Source organism: Zootoca vivipara, chromosome 9 (genome assembly GCF_963506605.1).
Source record: "Zootoca vivipara chromosome 9, rZooViv1.1, whole genome shotgun sequence".
NCBI lineage: Eukaryota > Metazoa > Chordata > Lepidosauria > Squamata > Lacertidae > Zootoca > Zootoca vivipara.
In genome coordinates, this window is record NC_083284.1 from 27,704,244 (window position 1) to 27,718,753 (window position 14,510).

Sequence of the window (14,510 nt, forward strand, 5' to 3'; positions counted from 1 at the left end):
GCTTTAAAGGCACAGACTTCCCCGAAGCGCACTTGTGAGACTGAAACCTCGCCCAACCGAATGCGGGAGACTGTGCGCACGCGCGCCTCGCACCAACGGCTCAACTGGCCCGGCCCTCGAGCCCCATCCTCGTGCCTGAGAAGTGGGCGGGGCCTCCTCCCTACTATAAAAGCGCTCGCGAGGCGCGCGTTGCTTCCTTTTCGAACGCGCAGCGGAGACGGCGGTTGGGCTGCAGTTGGAAGAATAGGAATCGTGGGCCTGGGCCTGGGCCTGGGCCTAGACGGGGCGAGGGTTGGGAAAGGGAAAAGAAGTAGAGGGGGTGCTTATTTTTCTGCGCAAGGCTACCGGTAGTAGTTGTTTCTCCTGAGTACGCGCCTCCTTTTAGCAGGAGAAGCGTCCCATAGTCTCGGAGCGTAAGATGCTTCAGGAGAGCGAAGGGCATCTATCGCGCATGCGCCTTAACTGTCGGGATGCTTAAACGGAGGCAGTTGTTTCGGGAGGGGGAAGCCGGGGGGAGGCCTAGCAACGCCGAACAGGAAGAGCGAAGGGCGCTACAGGTAGGACAACTTACTTTTTTTTCGAAGGGAATCTGAGGCGCTGAGGGTGGCATTTTTGCGCCCTGGCGTCCTGTTCAAATTCCAAGTAACGCGCCTCGTGCGCTCGCTGGGGCTACTGGGTAAACAGCGCGTGCCTGGGCGGGGGGAGGGGCAACTCCATGCTTCCATGGGACCTGCCAGCGTGGCAGCATCCCTTCCTATTCATGGTAGAGCAAACCGTCACCTTGCCCCTTGGCATAGCTCGCACCATTTAATTGGGGCGAGACTCTGACTAGGGCAAGTAACAGCATTCCTCCGGGAGGGGCAAGCCTTCGCGGCCCGGGCTGAGGCATCGTCGTCGTCTGGAAGGGAGGGGGGTCGCCTTCATAAAACGATTAGACCTATCTGCCCCTTGTAAATGTACAAATGTGGCCTGCTTTGAAGCTACCCACAGTTGTGAGATTAAATTTAAGAATTTTAAGTTTTTTGTAATTATTGCAAAGTGCTGAAAGCTTCAAGGATAATATTGGGTAGGAGTCAGCTGGGCACGCCTTACTTAAAAGGAGCATTGCTTGGCCTAAAAACCGGTCGTATTGAGCTTGCTGTTTTCGGCAGTTTAGCTTCTGTTGGGGAGCCTCCATCCTCTTCTAACTGAACTGGCTTTGGGTTGTTTTAAATTGGAATTATGCTCTTACAAGCGAGTCTCAAGGTCATTCTCCCAGTGTTACTCCAAAAGCCCTCTCTTCAGAATCGGCACATTCTGTGAAAGTGCGTTTGAAATTAGAGCTGATAACTAAGAAGGCATGCATGACATCTTTAATTAGTATCCATGGGAGTGTGGCATTTGACCAGCTGCTTAGTCTTTTGCAGTGCTATTTCTATTTGCAGAAAAATATTTAGATACAACTTGATTGTTTATAGAAGTAATTTAGTGCAATCTAACTTATTAATTTCCTTCATCTTTAGAAATTTGTTGCAATAAAATATTGGTGGTGGCTGTAAAACTTAGCATCCTTTTTTGTCTTTCTGCAGGATACTTCCGTTTGAAGATGGGCAGTGGAAGTGGCACGTGCTTCTGCTAAAAGTGTGTGTGTTAACAGGGTAGTGGTGAAATGCTTGTTCTCGGCAGTTTACAGCAATGAAAACATAAATAACTTTAGTGCCTCAAACAAAGCTATTATAAGCTAAAAAATTTACAAGTGAGTGCAGTTTAAATAATTGAAATTAATGTATAAGATTTGTTTCCCACTGTAAAGGCACTTTAACTGCTGTGGAGTAAATTGTGAAAAATGCATCCTCAATTTGTATTTTTTATGTGAGTAACCGTATGTTGTAATTTTGATACAATAAAATTAAAATGGTTTGAAATTTACTGTTTTCCCAATTTAGTTGCTTGGTTTTAACCTGGCTGATCCCAAAAACTTAAGAGTAGGTGATACAAGTGCATCAGTGTGTGTGGTGCTTTACAAAATAGGAATCTCTAAAGACACTTTTCATTGAAATCATTTGCAAAAACCCATTCCCGTACCATACTGTAACAACAGAGCCTAAGCAGTTGAATGCTTTCCCATTTTATATGTCTCCACATACTTCTTTGGGATAGGGGCCTCACCTCTGCTCAATTTCTCATTTAACCTCCCCCCCCCCCAAAAAAATTACCATTTTAAATTGGCAGATGAGAAAAGAAGGGGGAATGGATCTTCCCTCAGTCTTAGCCAGCATGGACAGCGGTGAGTGTATCCATAGAGCAGCCAACATGATATTGCCCAGAGTTTGGACTGTTAATTTGAATGAAATGAGAGAACAATACACTAGTGCTTTGAAAGAGTTCTATGCCAGGGGTGCACAAACTTTTTTCAAAGGGCCAGATTTGATGAAGTGCACATATATGAGGGCCAACTGAAGTTGTTGAGCTTTTTTAAGGGTTTTTCCCCAGGAAATATACTGCCATAGGGGCCGGATTAAGTTGACCGGCAGGCCGGATTAGGCCCCAAAATGGAAATTGGACATGCCTGTTGTAGGCATAACATCGAGTATGGAGTAGTTTTGATGGAGCAGGTGACCGTCCGGCAGCTAAAAGTGAAAGCCAGAAATCGGACTTCTGAGCAGAAATGGATTACCTGTAATTTCTATAGGTTACATACATTTCAACTTGTCCACAAGGGGGTGGTGGTGGTGGTGCTGAAATGGGGAAATAGGTAACTGGGCTACATACCGGTAATATGTGCATCTTTGTGTCCAAATGAAAAGCTTACAAATAACAGAATAGCCTATGAAAAGTTTTGTTTTTTGTTTAATAGGTGACTTCCGTTATTTGGGTGGGGAAGATTAATGCTTTTGCAACAGCTCTTCTAAAACAAAAAGACCCAAAGGACAAAAGGTTAATGAGATTTTAAATGGACATACAGATAAATGATGGCCACAGTTAGCTACTTGTTCCTAGGAAACACAACAGGCATGTTTGAGTTTTTTGCCTACTTGGCACTTAAAACAGAAACCTTCACTTGATTAAGCTTATAACAAAGACTTAAATAAATGACAGCTTTTATTGTACAAATTATGTTTTATGGCTTTGATCAAAATATAAAATTGTGACAAATATTTCGATAAGATTGAATACTTTCTAGATGAGTTTTTGAGTACAGTACTGTACTGCTAAATGCTTACATACTGAAATGGCTTAATCAAGTAAGGTCAGCTGAGTTTAAAACAAAATGTTGAATTTGGGAAGTTTTCGAATCACATTTCTAGTAAAAAATATACTTAATACAGCATAGTTTTGAAAAGGGAAAAGTAGCCTAGCACCTTGAATGTCCAACATAACTTTTAGAAGACCTCTCTCAGCCCCTGTACTTAGGTAGCTATTGTTTATTAAAAACAATTTAGCAGTGTACATTGCATTAAAGAATGTTTTGTTTCATCAGGGTAAAGCCTGCCTAACATATAAAATCAAGTACCAAGTGGAAAGTTACAGGAAGCTATACAGTGGTACCTTGGGTTACAGATGCTTCAGGTTACAGACTCTGCTAGACCAGAAATAGTTCCTCGGGTTAAGAACTTTGCTTCAGGATGAGAACAGAAATTGCCCCATTAGCTAAAGTGGTACCTCGGGTTAAGAACGGACCTCCAGACAAATTAAGTTCTTAACCCAATGTACCACTGTATAAACTGAGAAGTATCCATATAGAGCACAAAATTTATGTTTAAGTTAGGCATAGCCCTTTGCCACATTTGCATACTTTGCCATACAAAGCCAAATGTTTTTCTTGGAGATTTATATATTTATTGCATTGACATTCTCCCCATATAAACTAGTCTATCTGGGTTCTTTTCAAACCCAGGTATTTTTCAAATGATGCTGAGGTATTAGGTAAAAAATGCAACAAAACATGCCCATACATGTAGAAACATCGCTGAGTACATAGATGCACACCTATCACAACTAGAAGCCCCCAAAGGCCAACACATTGCAATTAGGAATCTCAGGTATATAAGCAGTTGATGGAGAACTACCAATCACCCTCTTGACACAGTTATTGCTATACCTTTAAAAACATTTTTAAAAACTCAATTGGAACAGAAACTTTTAAAATGGTTGTAGAGTCTCTTACAGTTGATAAATAATGCAGTTTCCTATTTTATAATTAAACTTGAAACTCGGGATGAAGTAAAATTGATTATTTGTATAATTCATTAAAGTCCATTCTGGGTGCTACATAATGGTTTGAGTCATGAAGTCTCTTCTATAGCCTCATGCAAAGGGATCCTGGAAGAATTTGTCTGAAAAGAATAGCTTAATACTAGGTCATGTAAATCTAATGAAAAGCGAGTAGTAAGCACAGTCTAGTGCAGGCATAGGCAACCTTGGCTCTCCAGATGTTTTGGAACTACAACTCCCATGATCCCTGACCACTGGGCCCTGTTAGCTAGGGATCATGGGAGTTGTAGTTCCAAAACATCTGGAGAGCCAAGGTTGCCTATGCCTGGTCTAGTGTGTCTGAAGCCTTGCAGAAAGACAAAAAGAAAAGCTCTTACAAATGAGTACAAAATGAGGCCTGTCTGCTATATATATTACAAGCCAGTATGATGAGTGTAAATCAGTGAAGCTTTATTTTACTCTGTCTAAAAAGTGTATTCTCATAAATCTTGTATATGGATATTGCACATTGATCTTTTACTACTTTACACAGTTAAATAGGACAGGTCATGTTCATATGTATATCGAGAACTATTTGTGCAATTACTGTATTTGAATTTGCTCTTTGTTGGGGATTTCATTGACGAGGGGGACACAATATTACTTCCCCCTGTGTTTCAATGTAATTCGACATTACTTTAAGATGAACTACCATATCCAACAAAATAAGCATACACAGAAAAATGTGTACAGCTTTGTATTGCCTGTGCTGTTAGTGGTCAGTGGTGTGAACATGGTCATAGTTTGGTCACACTTCTTATCCAAGGTACAAAAGAGGAAACTTTGGTATAGACACCTGGAGAGTCTTTGACTCCACAGCCATAACCCCAGGAGGTCACCCCATATACAACCCAACTTTCTCCAGGGCGCTCACACATGAGTGGCCCACCACTGTCTCCCTGGCAGCTGTCCACACGCTTTTGCTCTTGGAGGCTACCAGCACAAAGCATCCTTCCTGTGAACCTTGTCCGATAGCGTTCTTCACAGATTCTTTTAGGAAGTAGAGGGATGGCAGCTTGTTGCAATGTTCTTGAGTAAGCTCTTCCTGTGGAAGAAAAATACTGGCTTTGACATAGTAAATGTGAAAGGTGTGTTGGAAATAATGGAGTCTTCTGCATTCCTTCAAGACATGTTCTTCCTATGGCAGTCAATTGCCACGTAGCATTGTTTTCACACTAATTAGGAGGGTCTTTGTGATTGACAAGGGGTTTTTTGGAGGGAGATACTGCAAAACTATATATTAGGTTATTGCTGGCCATCTTTCTATAGGAAGAAATGGACAAAAACTATAATAAAAAAGTATGTGAACGCAATGGAACCCATACTTCTCATTTATCTCTCCCAAGCCAGCTTGCAAGCAGTAGAAGGCAACTTTTTGCAGGATTTTAAAATGCTCTGTGGGAATACTTGACTTTGAGACTTTTAGCAATTCCCTTAAACTAGAAATTGCCAAGGTGGCATACAGCATACGGTAATTTTAGAAAATGCACTGAAACACATTGAGCACCATTAGAATAGAAAAACCAGCACCTGCCATATCTAAGGAACAATAAAAAGTTGGTATAACAAACAAAAATCCAGGCAGACCTGTCTGAAAAGTTTTTACTAGCTGGGTCATTCCATATCAACTTTTTTACCTCATGTCATTCATTTTTCTTCATATTTTGTACACTTGTTGAATGATCAAAACTTAAGTTTAAATCTAAAATTTTAATTTTTTTCTCTCATCCTGTTTGTGAGTTATGACAAGAAGCCCAGATTACCATAGTAAGAATGATTTTGTGCTGTAAAAATCCTTACCTGTGTCACCCCATCCAGTGATATAACAATTGGGAGCAGTTTTCTGTGGCCTCTCTCGTCTGAGTGGCAAACAAGCAGGCAAGACATGGGTGCTAAAGCGAGCGCACTGCTCTTCGGGTCCTTGCAGTCTCACTAGCGCAATGTCATAATCACTGCTATCAGGCCTATATTCTTTGTGTTGCACAATCTCTTGTACTCCAATCTCTTCCTCATACTCCTCGGGCACTAATGTGTGGTAGTCTCCAACACGCACCACATAACTCCGAGTATTATTGCCATATCTAAGAAGAAGAAGAAAATAAGCTATCACCTTTGTAACAGCACAGATGAAAATAATGGAGAGCTTTAATTAACCAGATTCCTAGTTCAGTAACAACAGGAAATTCAGGAACTCTTCTTATCAGATATGTGTTGGATAGTAATCTGCCATCTATGGACTGATCTTCTCTGGTAAGACACTGGGAAAGTTTCATTAAAGATTCAAGATTGTTGTAAAATAAATCCCCTCCCCCCAAAAGCCTCTACAATTTGGTGGTAGTTAAAACTATTGTATAAAGAGAAACCTAGTCAACTATGGTATTTAATCAGTCCAGTCTGTTTTTGACTAAAGAAAACTGTTTTACAGGATTAAGAACTCCAATAATAAATACTGTACATTAATGTATGTGCTTTAAAGAGTTTGCATGTTTTGGATGTGATCTGGCACTGAGGAAAAAAACAGGGAGCACATGACAGAAAACCCTTTTCCAACACTAATATTTTGTATAGTTCTCTTGCAAATCCCCCTGTATTTCCTTTTGTCTGGAAATTCAAATGGAAAAATGCAGCTGATGTTAAATAATAAAGTGCAATGTGGAAAAATTGACCATTGTTATCATGAACACCCACTCCCCACAAATTTTATTTTAATTATACTATTTTTTTTATAAAAAAAAAACCACATGAACACGTTTTTCCCTTAGGAAAAATAGTGCCATTTTCCTAACTGGTCAATGAAGATTGTTTTCAGGATTTATCTTCTGAGTTGAAATAAAGACATGTTTTTTTAAAATAAAAAATGAGATTCGAAAATTATGTCGACACCTTTAAAAAAGGTTCATAAATACAATTTGCTCACAGGATGGTATGAAGGGCAGCAAGGACTTGTAGAATCATTGATATTTCAGAAAGATAAAAATCCTTCACACAACATACTTGCATATATCTAAATTGTGATTATCATTCATGGGAGTCCTTGTGACTGAATCTAAGCAGCTGAGCTAAAGGTAAAAGTAGCATTGCTGCCCCAATACAATTGATTTTCCAGTTTGAGATTCATATTCCTGACATGAAGGGAGGGAAAACACATTTCCCACGTTCTTTTGCAATGAAATTTCTAATTTCTGATACTCTCAGTGTTCTCTCCCACTATTTAGAAAGTTGTTCTAAAATTATTTTTTCACATAGGAATGACAATTTTGAGAGTGATAAGCTAAGTATTCATTGATATACATTTATGAATGTCACCATATATATTTCAGGTTTCTGTGCTGGCTATTACAATTTAAGAAATAATTCCATGTCAATAGTGATGTGAATAAGCTTCAAATACTATGAAAATTTGTTTTCCAGTGACCTGTCAGCCTAGAATCTTGACAATAATTTACTTGTAGGAACTCTACCATCTGAATGACAGAAATCAATAGAATACTTTGACTTAATTTGAAAACGTCACAACTCAATCACAAATGATGTGTTCTGACACCCGCAGCAAAGAGGGGGCTTGTCTCCCTTCTGACAATGCTTGTGGCTTTGCTTCTATCTTCTTTGAAGATAATAATGAATACATGAAGAGCTGAATTAAACTTCAGTACTTAATGATGCAGCAAAAAGCTCTCGTTGAAATTGCCTATATGTGGACAAGTAAACTGATTTTGTTTCCTGCACTAGTCAATAAAAGAATTCCCCACTAGGCTACAGTAGCTATCGTTTCCCATAAAGCAAAGGTATGTTTACCGTTTGCAATTTGGAAAAATCGGTAAAATAGAGGCAGCCTTTCGGATACAGATATATAGAACCAGATGCATAGCTGGAGGAGGGGCAGGGCACAGTGGGCGCCAAACCATGGGGGGTGGCACTTACCACAGGGGCCTGCAGTGTGCCTGAGCCATGCATCTCCACACTGCCCAAAACAGTTGAGGGAGAGGCAGTGGGCAGACTGCATTGCAAGCTCCGTGCTGCCCGAAAAGGCATCGTGCGGCTTGCATCTGCCCTAGCGCCTAGCTACACCGCTGTATAGAACATATTATATTTTGTATAATTTGTCAGATTTTGGGTGACAAAGGACAGGTTAGGAGACATTTGTGTGTATGCCGTGTGAGAATATGCAAATAATATTGTGTGACCTAAGTGCTGCAGAATTTTGAAACTCCAGAGTATGGGTCCTACATGAGCTCCTCAGTGCTGGAAATCCGTTGTAGTTCTTTTTCAGTATCTGGCCTAGCTAAGGTGCTCTCTGTCAATGCAATGTCCTGAAACAGCACTGCATGTGTAGGCTAGGAAATAAGAGATAGCACAGTTGTTCTTTTGTGGTGAACTCACACTGGTTTAGGAAGAAAGCTGAAAAGTAAAGGCTGCAGAGCATTTTATGTGTACTTGCTCTACCATGCAGCAGATTATTCACAGAGCAGATGTACTAAATGGAGTTTAAAAAGCATCCTGATACAGGAACGGATTAGGTTCCCTGCCAAATTCCACTCCCCACATCACCTCTTCAGTGGGTGAGATTATATACTAAGAGGATAACAATTTGGCTAAAGTTACCAGTCCCTTAGCCAATTTTTACAGCCCTCTTTAGACTATTGTAAACATAAGCACCACTGTATGCATGCACACAGCCTCTTCCGAGGACTTCTTGTATTAAGTAGCCACTGACAGACTGATAATAACCATCACTGTGAAACACACAATTGCCCTACAGGAAGTTGCAAGGGCTGAGCTATGGAACTCATTGCTACAAAGAAAGAAACTTTGCTGTGGGAAAGAAACTTAACAATTTCCAACGATGGATTTGATATTGGTATAAAATGGTGCCAGTGCTTGTTAGCTGATTATGCCAAACTTTGCCTGCATCTGCCAACATTTTGCGACTGGCTCAGCCCTTGCACCACAGTCTCAACCTTCTCAAGTGGGTCCAGAGGGTAGAAAATGTAGGAATCCCTGCACTGTTGTATTATCTCTTCAGGCTCATCCAATAGCAATGCAGCTACAGAAACTTGCTGTCAAATTTCTCTCTCTTTGCTCTGCATATTTAGTGACTTTGTCATTTTAAGAGGAAGTTCTATTCATCTCAGTCGAGCTTGAATGATGCTGTACTATAATGAAGCTTTTAAGATATCTAGACCCACTTCACACATATTCTATTATATTAAGTTATTTTAAACTACTACATGAACTTCCACGTTATTTCTGATCCTCTGAATTTGGACAGGGAGTGGGTGCAGAAGGGACACTATGTTAAAATACATTTTAGATATTCCTACTGGCCAATGTAGACAAGTTTGTTGCGTACAAGGTAGCTTTATATGCACTAGAAGCAAGAAAACAATCACTCTTTTTTTAACCCCAATGTTGTTGACTGTTAAGGGAATTTCAAAATCGAAATCAGGTTGAGAACAGGATCTGTTCAGAAGGCAGAATACTGAGCTCCACCATCCTCCACAGGGCTGCCCACTCATCAGTTGCTTGAAGTTATCATGGGCTTTGTAACTGAGTCAGCCAGTCACAAGCTTTTGCCCAGTTGAAAGACACAATATTGTCTTACTGTGCTGGACTGGCAATGATCAACTTTATTTCAAAATGCTTAGTACCTGGAGAACCTGCCGTTTCTGTTGCGCTATTAGATGTGGTGACTAGGTGACTATATTAACTATGTAACTCTGCTTGGTTGCTTTGTAAAAATACAACTGTTAGTTTATGAACCAATTAAATTATAATGAATAGTCTGTGTCATTATCATGTATTATTTCCTACTGTATTTCATTGCCGAAAGTTAGTTAATTTTCAAAATGATATTTTCTATATGCCTTAAGTGAAGCATTGTAACACTAATAAAATTATTGATTCATTTATTATTATTGATTCAATACTGAGCCTGATTTTTAAGCACTGGTCATGCTTTTGTCTCACTGGGTTGCTGCTGAACAAATTCAAATCCTGACTGAAGGACCCAATTAATGTTTCTGCACTGGCCTGGAATGACCAGACATACCGTGGTCTTGGTTGAATCTCAAAATTAACTGCCAGTAGGGTCTTTGTCTTCCTTGCATTGGTCTTCTTCCTATACTAATGACCAGTACATAGTCACCTGCAAATCATGCAATGGTACCTCTTAAAACAGTGTGCTGCCGTAAGCACCCAGCAGCTGCTGATGAGAGTCGCACCACACAGCAATCTTCCATCACCATGGGATGATTTCAAGCGCAGAGCAACTTGCCAGGGCCAGCCACCTCTAGAAAGAGAACAAGAATAATTCGACTTAATATTTCCATGCAATGTAAGGGTGTGTGTGAAGTAGCAACTGGCGTCTTCTCTTGTGCTTTGCTTTCAGTGGGTTTGCAGCTTACCCCCCCTCCCCTGCAGGAGTTGCAAAATCTGTTCAACCACATTAACAGAGGAGACTTGTTAAGTGACATTCTGAATTAAGATTACATTTATAAATTATTCGGCAACTGGCAGTCTTTTCTCCTATTGTAAACCGATAAAACTCTCTTCTTGAGTTACATGTTTTGTTGCAAACAAGATTGTCACTGTGTCTTACCTGGAAATGACAAGAAATGAGCTTGGGACCCGCAAGCAAGGTGCGTGCCCTATGACTGAGCTAAGGCCCTCGCCTTTTCACACTATGGTTCTTTGAATCCAAGCTAATAGCTTTGTGCCAAGGTATCATTTTTTAAAAATTGCTCAATTTACCTTAAAGAATTTTTCCCTCCAATGATCCGCTTCTGCCGACGATGCAGTAACCTCAAACCACACACAGAAGAAAGAGAATCTATGCGGGAATGAAATCATAGACATTAGAGTCTCCCATCAGGAAACAGCAGAGCACTATTTCAAGTGTTGTCAGAGGTGGCTTATTTTCTGTACGCCTTTACTAGGGCTGACCCACCACTTCTGTATCTTTTTATTAAAAAAAACAAACACAATCCACAGCAATATATTTTCTCCTCCTTCCAGCAAGCATTGAAGAAATCAATATAATACCCACTTCACCTTTATTACTGTTTGCAGGTGCCTTCTTGCTAAGGTAGTCACAGATCACCCCCGCATCTTCACTGTGACGACAATTGTGTCTGCCAATATCCTGTTTAATGCAGTCAGCAAGAGATCTTTCATTTCCTGTACATTTCACATTGTCCACATGGATGGGGCCCTTTCCTTCTCCAAAATATGCCATGGTCCTTGCTCGTGCAGAACCTCTTGAAACAGAAAATTTTAAAGGTGACTTTTTAATTAAGACACTACAGCAACAATAGCAATTGAGGTTCAATAGAAATTATCTTCCATCTTTAATATTTCCTGCTATAGGAAAATATAAGCATCTGTAATTAGTAGGCATTTCAATGGTTTTGAAAATTAATAGTAACAGTTCAGATCAAACCACGCCAGAACAGGATGTCCAGTCCAACTACTCACTCCTTGAAATCTATCTACACTGAGAGAAACAGCAGCTATGGTCATGACAGTAGCAGTGTCCACACAGCATGGTAAACCATAGTTGCCGTATTGGGCCAAATACAAGGCACACCCAAATATAAGCCAGTCCCTTAAAATTCTGCAGGCACTCACACCTGTTCTGTTTTACCATATGTTTCAGCAGCAATATCATGAAAGTCACTTTTCATGGTCAGAATTTTTGGGGGAAAGTGAGGGTTATATTCAGGCCAATACGGTAATGGTTTACCATAAAAGCACAAGAGCCCCCCACTTTGCACCTCTCCTCTTATCCAGCAGGTCCAACAAACTACAATTCCTCACTTAGCATTACATCCAAACCAGAGATCATATTTTGTTACACCAAGGTTTGTTTTTTGCTTATTAATTGCTGTTTGAACACAATAAACCATGATCCCTAGTTTGGCCATAACACTAAGTCAGTTTGCTATGTTGCTCTTACTGGCTAGAAAAGTGTTGTGAAGAGAGCCTATTGGGCATTTACACTAAGCATTAACTACAGTTTATTGTGATGTGTGTAATGGGTCAACATATCTACCTGCATTAACAGCTCATTGTCAATACAATATTGCAGTTGGTGATCTTGCACTTTTCTTCTTCTTTTTTGTTAGCCCAACAGATCTTAGGGCTGTGCCATAAAGCATCACATATCCTTGCACAGTACTATGCAGTATTCATACATCATAATGTTATCCAACATAAACTGATTCAACTGCAACATATTGGGATCTGCAAGCTAAATATTTTCCTTAATCCATTTAATCTCTGCATAAAATCAGCAGCTGTGTGAGTTAAAAATAATGTATTTTATAGTGTGACTCTTCTAGGAAGCTAAACTCGTTCAGACAGGGAAGAATCCTTATGCTACATTTTGCTGCAAACCTTGCCTACAAATAAGGCACTCCAAAATAAATCATTAATATTGCACATCAAATAATTAATAAGCAGTATACAGGGCCCCAACAAAAGCCCATTTAATTTTGTACTGACACTAGCATCATCAGTCGCCACAAGCAGCCGGTTAGATGATAAACTTACGTTTGAGGTATACTACTTCAGCTTGCAAGAGGGTTAAGTGCTCTTCCAAACAAAACATCCCCTGCGTGTAGAAATCTAACGTGCCAGGAAGAAAGTTGGTTGAGAATCCTTATTTCTTCCTACTTAGCCCCCTATTTCTCAGCAAATAGGACTAAATTCTATAATAATCTTGGTTCTTAGACTCCCCCATTTTATCTCTCCATTAAACTCAGACAAAAAGATAAACAAAATATAAGACATGGCATAGACTTCTAATGTTCTGACTCTATTTCTTTTTATTTTTATTTTTTCTGGAATAAGTCATAAATTGTCAAGAATCAATTTGGATTGGATGACATTAATATTGGTATTGTATTGTAATGGAATGGAGGTGTCCGTGTTTTTGTAAGTAATCTGTATAGTTGTATGTTTGCTTGTTTGCATGTTTGTATGTTAATATGTTTGTATGTATTTTTGTTGCGATGTACGTATGTCGGTGGCTGTAATAAATAAATAAAATCTTAAAATTAAAAAAGAGAACCCTTCTTTCTGACATCCAGTTTTCTATATGCAGGGACTCCCCCCCCTTTTTCAGACATGCCAATCCCTATTTGCAGTTTGCAATGCTACAGTTGAAAAACAGATTTCCCATTTCATCTGTTGCTGGTAGGAGCTAGGTCACAGACATCTGATAAGCAGACATATTTTACCATCAAGAGTAGCCATACTTCAGCTTCTGCAAACTGAACAGCTCCTTCTGTCCATGGATCCAAGGGCAAAGTGTGAGAAGTCAACTTTTGCACCATTCCCATACTAGTCTAAAATCAACAAAAGTTACCTCCCCAGTTCTGATGGGAGGCATGTCTGAATCCAGCCCATTATGCTGTTCCTTTGGTCAAATATAACATTTTCATGTTCAGTTGCTTCTTAAACCATGTTGGGTATCTTATAATATCAATTCTACATTTATCAGTTTGTAAGGGAAGAATGTGATATAATGTGAGACGCTGCTTTCCCAGAGAACAATTATAAATCAAATTTATTGTGTACTCATTGGTCACTGCAAGCTTCATCATGTGTCTTTTACAAAGACTTGTGTCATCTGCCAACATTATTAAACCCATTTCCAACCAACTTGTATAAACAGAAAGAAATGAATACTCCAGGATTAAAATTACAGTATTTCATTCTTACAGTTTCACTGTTTCTCAGCCAGGAATCACGCAGCATAATTTGAAGTTGGGGAAATATACTATAAAATGTTTTTGCTGTCCCTGCCAATCCTAGATTGGCTATAAACCTTAGTATAAGGCACTTACTGTACAGGAAACCAGTCTGCAATCATAGTGTTCTCTTAGGATGTCCACATTATTTAAGTGAATAAAATACACAGTTCTATGGAGAGTTCTCAATCTCAGCATCTAAATGTGCATTGCAGATGTCCTTTTTTAGTGTTCAAGAGGCTGATAAATTCAACCCTACTGTAGTAAGCGAGACATCCGTTCTGACTTGCTGACTTTTGCAAATTATTAGGCAAATCATGCAAGCAGTTTTTATGGGTGAAAACTACCTCCCATCCCCCAAAAATATACAATCGCAGGCAGCACTGCTTATAAAAAAGAAGAAGTTCCTTTCAAGGGCAGATGCCGTTTTGCTTAGTCCTTATGAATTTAATATACGCCAAAGTATTACTTTAGTAATAATTAATACATTGGCTTATATCAACTCTTAAAATTATGAACTGTATG

At 39.6% G+C, this 14,510-nt stretch overlaps 1 protein-coding gene, 1 long non-coding RNA gene and 1 other non-coding gene across 3 annotated transcripts in view; 2 read left to right on the plus strand and 1 right to left on the minus strand.

Moving 5' to 3' along the window:
- The first annotated feature begins 208 nt into the window (after positions 1–208).
- LOC118083833 (uncharacterized) lies at positions 209–1,908 on the plus strand. Its single transcript, XR_004692438.2, has 2 exons — positions 209–557; positions 1,569–1,908. It is a non-coding gene; the product is annotated as an uncharacterized LOC118083833 (long non-coding RNA).
- LOC118084599 (small nucleolar RNA SNORA24) lies at positions 712–849 on the plus strand. The gene has a single exon (XR_004692521.1). It is a non-coding gene; the product is annotated as a small nucleolar RNA SNORA24 (small nucleolar RNA).
- An 827-nt stretch (positions 1,909–2,735) lies between the features above and the next one.
- The window catches only part of PRSS12 (serine protease 12), a 53,077-nt gene continuing 41,302 nt past the window's right edge, over positions 2,736–14,510 (minus strand). The window contains exons 9-13 of the mRNA XM_060278558.1: positions 11,284–11,489; positions 10,984–11,062; positions 10,400–10,522; positions 6,034–6,314; positions 2,736–5,278 (exon numbers count right to left, since the gene is read on the minus strand). Of these exons, the coding sequence (XP_060134541.1) occupies positions 4,971–5,278; positions 6,034–6,314; positions 10,400–10,522; positions 10,984–11,062; positions 11,284–11,489 (997 nt within the window). The 3' untranslated portion in view covers positions 2,736–4,970. The remainder of the gene's footprint in view (positions 5,279–6,033; positions 6,315–10,399; positions 10,523–10,983; positions 11,063–11,283; positions 11,490–14,510) is intronic.